Source organism: Alosa pseudoharengus, unplaced genomic scaffold (genome assembly GCF_046254945.1).
Source record: "Alosa pseudoharengus isolate Yale_2024_CS ecotype anadromous, Long Island Sound unplaced genomic scaffold, YU_APseudo_1.1 YU_APseudo_1.1_scf_2, whole genome shotgun sequence".
In the NCBI taxonomy this organism is placed as follows: domain Eukaryota; kingdom Metazoa; phylum Chordata; class Actinopteri; order Clupeiformes; family Clupeidae; genus Alosa; species Alosa pseudoharengus.
In genome coordinates this window covers 37,863,515-37,872,821 of record NW_027468663.1, presented here as the reverse complement: position 1 = coordinate 37,872,821, position 9,307 = coordinate 37,863,515, and the positions used below count along the sequence as shown (strand labels likewise).

Genomic DNA, 9,307 nt, shown 5'->3' with positions numbered 1-9,307 from the left:
TACATGTAGACACAGCCTGAGTTAGTTCCTATACAATAGAATACCATGAGCCAGATCTGTTTGAAAAATGTTAAGTGGTGGAGTACGTACAATAGATGTTATGTTTGATTCAGTTTTCAAACATCTTCCGGGATTTTATATTCTATATTACAAATCTGAGAGACTTTGACTGTATAAATCTCCCCTCTTTCCTCCTACAAAACCCTGAAATAAATACACTTTAATCTAGACAATTCTGGGTAGCATGCACCTCTTTTTTTCCTTATGATGACTTAAACGTGTGCATCTTTGCATCTGCAGTATGTGTGAGGGTTTCTTTTTGATTGAACACTATACTGATAGTGGAACCACAAGCACCCATCAGGCCGTAATTTGTTGGCGCGTCACCCATTCTGCTATACACTTAAACTGGAAGACTCTGCCATTTGAAGTTTTCATTGATTCGCAGAGTGCCTGCCTCTGAAATTCATCCTGCAAGCCTACAGTACTTCACAAAACAGAGTTTGCCAGAGTGTATCTTAAGCCCATGCCAGTCATATTCAGCAATATAGTAGAATAGCAGAGCAAATCCTTCAGGCTCGTAGCCTAATTGATCAGAGGTCATGAAATCAATATGATCATCAAAAATAGATCTGCCACTGACTGCACCTTAAACTGAAAGGTGCATGCATTAAGAGCATTATAAGAGCCAATGGGGTGATGCTCAGGTTGTAATTGCAGTTGGATGAGTCTGGCCAGTTGACTGCATCTCAGTCTGTTGCTTTTCCAATATCTTCACCTTTGTCATATCCTCTAATCATGACCCATCTACTGTGAGCTTCTTGCTTCTGATTGAATTGACTAGACTCTGATCTCTTCCAGTGCTAATTTTAACAAGGTAAGAAATGCTCTGCTAATTCCTCAGTAGCACTAACCACTAACATCCTCCTGTTAGGTTATAGAGCCACCTGCTGGTATATTATTGAAAGTAAAATGATTGTCATAAAATGATTGTCATGATAACTTTATGGAATTATATTGGGGGATAGATTGTGTTAGCCATATTGTGGCTGTAATGTGTTTATAAAATTATGTTCAACATTTGTTATTGTGTCCAGAAATAACTAACACAGAATTATAAAATTTATAAAAAATGATTGTGATTTATCTGGGATTGCGAGTGTAGGGCTATTTTACAAAGACATTTTGACCTTGATCTTGTTCATTTTCACCTTGATCTAGTCTGAAACTGACTGTGACTGAGAACATGTGCATGTGTTTGTGTATGGTATGAGTAGGCCTTTTACAATGACTATTTCTGCTGTGCTCAATAGTGTCCATCAAGGCTCATGCTCTCCATGACAAATGGGCATCATAATCTTGATTCTTGAGACACATCAGCCTCTGCCTCTTCATGAAATCATGAATCATCGTCATGATTCAAGGCATGAATTGATCTCCTTGTTGTTTTGTGCGCACAGAGCACAAGCCGTTCTCCAGAGACGGCCATGGAAGTTCCCGTGTGCTACAAGACATCCTCCTGCCTCTGGTGTACATTGTGCATCAATGTCGTCACCCACCCTGGGAGGCCCGCACAATAGCGCGGATGCCCAGCGTGTTCACTGCCACGCCACGCTGAGCCTGGTAGGATGGCACGCCACCCTCATTATTCCTCGCCACGCTTGTGTTTATCTAGCAACACGGAGCTAAACACTATCCCCTTCTCATGCCTCCCTCCTCCCCCCGTCATTTTATACTCCCTTACCTTTAATTACTCTTGTGTTTATTTAATTAAGAGGCAGGGTCCTGCATGAATATGTAACGTCCGTCTCCTGTCCATCACCTACCAAGCTATTTGTTTATTCCTGCAGTGAATGCAGCAGAGTAACGCTCTGCTGTTTTGGTGGAAATGCCATAAAGGCCTTATTGTTCTAAATCAATGATGTGATCCTTGTTTATCATGTAAAATGGATACATTTAGAGATATGATTGTTAAAACTGAAGATTCATTTTGTGATTACACAAAATGAGTCTTCTGGTTCCACTTGTACCTGCACAAGACAATGCAGAACATTTTTTGTAATTGAAACATTTTGAATGTAGGATGCAGGTTATGTGGCTTTACACAGCAGAAGAAGCCTTTTATTGAATCGACCCACGCAGATTCTGCTTTACATAGTTTTGCTAGCAAATGTTTATTCATGTGACAAAAAGGTTTTGTGTTGATGAAAATACTGTTTCATGGATTGTTTGAGACACAGATGGTGGTTGAAAGGGTTCCTGAAGGCCTCATCATCAGACTGGAACTTCTAGACAAAGAATTGTAGCTATTTGCACTGTGTACGGATATTATCAGAATGATATGTCTACTTAGTCGTGTACTGAAATGATCCTTAAATATTACTTTTTAGCCATCAGGCTGCCCCAGAATGACTTGTTTGCTTCCACAGAGCAATTCAAGGTAATCATTGTAAACAAAAGCACTGCACTCACTGTATGTGTTATGAATGTCTGCCAAAAGCCACTTTCACACTCTTAGGATTTTTGACATTCCACAAGAGCACTAAAATGTCAGGTTGGCAGAAGCTCATAATGTGGTTGCATTTGGGCAAACTTCATCTCAGACGGAAACAAAGGAGTTTCGAAGTCAACAACAACCACAATTGGGAAGGCCGTCTCTTTATGGGCTTCCTTTTCTTTGTGCAGAACTTCCTACAGTACATCATCTGAGTCAGTCATTCTCTTGCAATAAAACCATACCCGTATTACCACAACATACTGACATCAAACAATAGGCTAGAGCATGAGTATCCAACGATGCCCCCTCATAGAAAATGCTTTCTCAATCAAGGATAAGAGCCAAGAATCATTCCAGATTATACACATTTTCATAGGAACTGGTTTAAATAATTTTGTTAAGCAAATTGAATCTGCTTTGAATGACTTCTCAGTGTAAGTCAGGCACTCCCCCTGCCAGGAAGCCTCAGCAGCACTCCAGCATTGGAGTCTGTCTGTTCCTAGTAATACTTAGCATATAATACTGCTGCTTTAAACTATTCACTTTATTGATCACTCATACTGAGTGATCAATAGATCAAATAGAAGACATCATCTTCTACAAAATTCAGTGTTGATCATTTAATGTAATTCAGAAATTCAGAAAGATTTTAAAAAATATGTTTTGCTGACTCATACATTATTTATACTTTACTTGGTTGATTAAAAGATGAAAACTCTGAAAAAGTCCTTCATGAAAGAGATTATTTATACAAATATAAAATATCAAAGCCAAAAAGGTCATAAATGTCCAGAAAATGGACAAAAATGGCTGGCCACACAATGTGCTCTTCACTATTCATGTGCAGGAGTTGTAAACAAACAGTGCAAGTACATAACAAATGCTGCATCTGAAACACCATTGCAAACCATGGCAAAAGATGTATAGCCTACATCCTTAATGCTGTCTGACATTAAATTCAGAGTACCTATTGCAGTGTAAGGCAGTTTGTAAAAGAGAACATTAAACAATTTGTGAACTGCGATAACCCTAAATTGTGAATCTCTCATAACCCATTTTCTGCATAACAGGCCAACACATATCCTCAATGGCTTTTATATCATTGTAGTTCATGTTGTCCTTCCAAGTGTTGATGGTGGCCGGTGATATGTCACCCTCGTACATCAGACTGTACAGGTTGGTGGAGGTGCTGTATATGAGCTGGTTTAAGGCTGCTGGGGAAATAGGCACCCCGATAAACGAGTGTATCTCCCCTGCGGTGTCCTCTGGGAAACGCACTATGTCCTCAAACTTCACTCGCATGAAATTGTCGGCGGGCAAGTCACGGTTGATCCGGACAGTCGCGCTGGTGTGTGCCAGCCACACCTGGGCCAGGAGTTTCACAGGCTCTGGTTCTGGCTGTGAGAGCAATCGCGTCACAGCCTGGAACTCAGCGCTGAACTTTGTGCACACCTGTCCAGCACTGCCGCCACCACCACCATTGCCCTCCAGCTGAGAGAGTGCAGAAAGGTGCTTCTGAACATTTTTACGGCTGTAGAGGCTTGGCGTACTGCTGTACAACATCATGTAAATCCACGCACGTGGGTCTCGTACTACATAGATTGCCCGGAAAGAGGGCCCGATCACCTCCTGAATGAAAGGCACTTTGAGAGACCAGCCCCCGCTGGCCAGGTTCAACATGGGCCGGGCATTGCGGTATGTCGCTGCTTGGCGCCACAGCTCTCTGGTGTACTCTGAATGCCTTGTGGTGCCTTGCTTTCTGCCTCTTTGCTGTGCCAGTGGCTGCCTGCCAACGTTCTTCCCTTTGGTTTTTTTGTTGAGCCGGTTCTCATTTCCGCGAGGTAGCTGGATGTTCTGCAGGTGTAACCTGACATTGAGCGCTACGGAGTGAAACCAGCCCTGGATTGCTTTGAATTGCCCACTCTGGGCATCCGTTTTGGACCATTCGCAAGCATCCACAAGCGTGTCAAACGCAAACTCTGTTCTTGGCACTTCCAGATGGGCAGGGGAGACACTGATGTACACAAAGTCAGAGCTGTTGGAGAACAGCTGCTCAAGGATCTCAGACCCTGAACCCGGCAGGGATGTAATGATGGTGGATGGCAGGGTGCTCACGAACTGAGGGGAGAGAGAAACAGGGTCTGAGTCTCTGAGACCCTCTGAGATCCTGTTTGATTTTGTTCCGCATATGAACCGTGCACAGCCATTGGAAAGAAGAAGAAACTCAAAGAGCCAGAAGAGGAGGATGAGAATTAAAGTGTAACGCATGAGCCAGTGTAAGGGTATGTTTAGTGTTCTTCTTCTCCTCAAATATGCTAAAGCTATAAAGAACATTAATCCCACAACTGTAGTGACAACTAATCCAGTGTGAGAAGAAGAATCTGATTCATTGTCACTGACTGCAGTTTGAACCCCCAGACCAAAATATATAATTTGATGCTTGTTTTCTACTTTAGCAAAGCCACTAAAACCTAAATAATTAAATCTGGCACCGATATCTTGATAGTTTGTTGCAACTGACACTGTTGTTTCTGTATCATTCAGTTTGAGAGATAATCTGACCCCGTGTTTGCTGTTGTCAATAAACCTGAGGCTGGAAACTTTAACATAGGGCCCATGCATTAGGTATGCTATTCTGGTGACTGAGTTTGTCATGGGAAAAGTCACATTGATGAACTGAGTCCACCGCTTCTTGAACTCAGCAACTTGTTCGGCCTCTTGTATCCTGGCAACAGGACTCAGACCTTCACTGTCAAGCCAAAATATTTTATAATGTGCATCCCACACATCCATCAGCGCACCATTGTACTTCTCGAAGACTCTGTGAGGCACGTACTTCAAATCTATGTCCAAGTTATGAAAGAAGGCACTGAGGGCATCCAAAGGTGAGCCCTTCTGTTTCTCCACGTGATCCAGGACGAGCAGAGTTTGAGAGTTAAGCAGCACCAGGGCACGGTACACACTCTTCAGCTTCATGGCGGAGGAGTAGGCCGACACGGCCTCCCCGCTGACGAACAGGGTGTCTTGGTGAGAGGACGCGGCCACCACCTCTCCCGCGGTGCTGCCCACGTCCTTCTCTCCCCAGCAGAGCCACTTCCCACACTCGCCCAGCTGCCCCTCCCACGGCTGATTGCACTGGCTTGTCGGAGAGGGAGAGAAGACGAGGACGTTGTTCAGGTGGCTGTACTTGGGTCCGTACAGCGCCTCCGAGATAAACACCTGGCCATTGGGAGCGAATGTGAAGGAGTTCTGGTCTGGGTGCTCATGGCCTGGGTTGAAATTAGTCCAGCCGTCGACCCAGGAGTAAGGCTTAGCATGGACAATGTCATACACAGCCCTGCCACCTAGTTTCCCAGACTTGAAGGAGACAAATGTGTTTCCCTCTCTGTAGGGCAGCCCGGCCCCGTACGTCACCACACCCCAGTTTGAGAAGATGTGCATGTTTGCTTTGCCAAAGCCTGGCGGGGGTTGAGGGTCATTCTCACCGTCGTACCAAATGAACTCTGTGTGTAAAGTTGCCCACCTCTGAGCTGCTGACTGCATCATTGGTCCATCCTTGGGTCTGTGTTTCCGGACCTGCTGAGCGAGCCAGTTCCCCATGCCATTCTGGAGGACAAAAGCGTCCAAAAACACCAGCTGACTCTCAGGACCGTAGAACCAATTGTAGTTAGAGTCCGCAATGCCCACTGTCCTTTGAAACCCTGGGAGAAGAGTGGCATAGTAGAACCAAAAGTGTGCCCGCAGCCAATGGTTTTGTGTGTTGTCAATATGAAAGTGGCGCCTCGCAAGGAAAACGTACTGTGTGATTGATTTTGCAGTGTAACTCCCATATGCAACACCCTCATCTAAAGACCCGTCTACCACATGGTTCAAAAGAAACATGGTTTTCTCCATGTAGTTCACGACCACCTGCTTCCACATCATAGTCTCTGGGTCACTGTGTTCCCCCACAACAAGAGCACCCGTGAGGATAGCCATGATATTGGTGGTTTGGTGGTTCTGGAGAAACTGCTTCCCCCACCCCCTATGCTTAGACAGCTCATACAGATTGTGAGTAGCAGCACGGATCTTCTTCAGGTACTGAACCCGCCTCTTTGTGTCCAGGTAGATGTAGATGAAGTCGTACGCTGTGGCGAAACCCGTGAGAGAGTGGGCTATGGGTACCTCATCAGTGGGTGCGCTGGTCACCATCCAGTCTGGGTACTCGGCCATTCTGTCCATATATTTCACTAGGAACTGTGAGGCTGCGGAGTCGTCTGGACAGAGCAGACAGTAGAGTGCGAGCGGGGGCAAGTTGTTCCCATAGACCTCGTTCCATCTGCTGCCGAATTCCTGGTGGTTTTCAGGTGGCAGGTACATGGCGGGACTGGACAGCATGGCATCGACAGCATTGTGAATCACTTTGAAAATATGTTTGTGCGTTGTTGTCACCTTCTTTTTCAGTGACTTGAGCTCAACCTGGTCAAAGAAGAGTCTGGGATGCAGGTCAGTGGACATGAGCTTCCAGGGCTCTGTGGTGGTGTTGCCTGCCAGAGGTTTCACCCGCTCCATGTCCTCATTGAAAAGCGACTGTTTGTCAGAGACATTGAAAATGCCTGAGAAGGCAAGCCCCACTGCCAAGAGACAGAGCAGGATTACAGACCGCCCAATGCATTCTGCTGCCATGATGCAAATTCCAGATGTGTTTTTTTTTCACCCCAGTCTATACCCCTCCCCTTTTCAAGAGTCTGTGGGAAATTGTCATCAGAAGTGTCTGTGTACTGTCTTCCAGCACTCTGAACGGAATGAGAGGCGTGTTAGTGTTAATGCAACTTGGTAGCACTAAAACATTTTCAAATGTACTTTTTGCTGTCTCTGATGATTGTCATGTTTTCGTTCTTGAGAGATCCCCTGTCATTTTCACCGTTGTTTCACGGGCAGCACAGTAACACAGTATTAGGCTAATGTATCAAACAGTAGAAGTAAAATGTGAACATTCCAAACATCAACAAAAAGTTTTGCGCCACAAGTGAACAAAAACGTATACCATTGCCTGTTGCTCAATGTATGTTTGAACTGTGGGATGTCACAGCAAGGATCCACATAAGTCCAACATTTCAAATCCGTATCTCCTTGTCATGACCAGCAGGTCAAAGCCTCCTCTAAAATGCATCCCAGTCTCATATTCCAAAACAGTGTAATCGTCCGTCGTGCTCGAGTCGAGTTTAAATAGATAGCGCACTAATCCAACAACCACAGGGTCCAAGAAATATGTAGCCTATGGCTACTGTAGTGCATTTTATTTGGCGAAGAGTCGTTCTAAAATATCGGTTGTTCCATAGTCCGTTTGTTTAAAGAAGCGTCATCTTCTTTCATCCATCCAGCGATCAGGGGCAGAGCAGAACTAGTGACAAAGTTCGATTTGCGTGATCCTCATATTGAAAACCTCTTCCCACAATCTGTTCATGCCTAAACCCAAGCCCCATCCAAAGATGGATCATAACCCCGCCTTCCTAGTCAACTGTAGTTTAGGATTCAGATCAAAACATTAACAATGTCATGCCCATTTATCGATGGAATTACTGTAGCCTAGGTTTGCCTTGTAACTCCATTTCACTGACAAATAGCCTATACTTCCCAGATTGGAATTTAAGTACAGCTCTGCGCAGTAAGAACACATAGGCTTCAATGTGTAGTGTACAGGCCTATATTCCCTGCAAATAATTCACACAAGATTTAATAGAAAATCGGTTCCATTCCTCCATCCCTCTGGTTTACTCTATAGGACCACAGTAGTTGTTTCAGGCTGGAACTGGAGTGATATCATATAGTTGACATGAATCATAGGCTAAGGTTTAATATTGGAAAAATCTGTTAAGATAAAATCAAAAAATAAAATACCAGAATGCAGAATAGTCCCCTGTGTCTATGTGTTTGTGTGTGTAATGTAGTTATAAGATTTACATAATATAGTTGAAAGATATATATACAAGCTGACCTATGAAACAATCACAAAAATACACCTATGAGTAAGCAATAGTACATTCATTAGGACTATATATGGGAAAATATCTATGGTCTAGCCAATTATTCTTGTGGATTTTGAAGAAGTGCTGGACGTTTTTCCTAGCATAAGGGCAACTTTTCCTCTGTGCCACGTGAGGGTAATTGCCATCTAATCTTTCAGTTCAGCTCTATACTTTGGTCTTTCATTAGACTGTGCTCCTCTGCCATACACAAATATAAAATACTGTAAAAGACTTCACAGACCTAATCATTACCAACTGGCCTGGCAATTTCACATTGTTGCACAACATTTTCTTTCTGTGGAGTAACAGTCAAATGCACAAGCCACACAAAAGACCAAGTGAGATCTTCCGGCCAGTCATCTGTCTCAACATTACTGCAGTATGCAAGGGTTAGGTTTATCTAAAGCAAATTATCTAAAGTTTATCTGAGCCAGTGTTTTGCATGCCATCAATGGTGACATGGACCATTCTGATTGACGTTCAGTCGGCATTCATTTCAAATCTCTATACTTCATTTAGGCTACAGAATCTCAATCTCTGCATCTTACTCCCTCGCCAATCATAGCTTATTCATTGAGAATTTCAATGTAATTAAAAACAGACCCAAGCTAAAGACAAGGACATAAAAACTCTTCAAAAGCGTTTTCACTATGATCACTTTTATCTGTCATTTTATAGTGTTTGTGAATGTATGTCCAAGTATATGCCCATATTTGATTTAAAATATGTCTTGCATCATACAAGTATTTATCTTCGTTACATTTTGTTGGAGCATACAGTATATTCAACAAATACATCTGCT

General features: G+C 43.5%; 1 protein-coding gene across 1 annotated transcript; it reads right to left on the bottom strand.

Annotated features, from left to right (window-relative positions):
- Nucleotides 1-3,320: 3,320 nt before the first annotated feature.
- On the bottom strand, nucleotides 3,321-7,663 carry dsela (dermatan sulfate epimerase like a). Its single transcript, XM_076294911.1, has one exon. It carries the CDS (start codon nucleotides 7,160-7,162, stop codon nucleotides 3,527-3,529), a length of 3,636 nt encoding a protein of 1,211 aa, XP_076151026.1. The 5' UTR covers nucleotides 7,163-7,663; the 3' UTR covers nucleotides 3,321-3,526.
- Nucleotides 7,664-9,307: the final 1,644 nt, after the last annotated feature.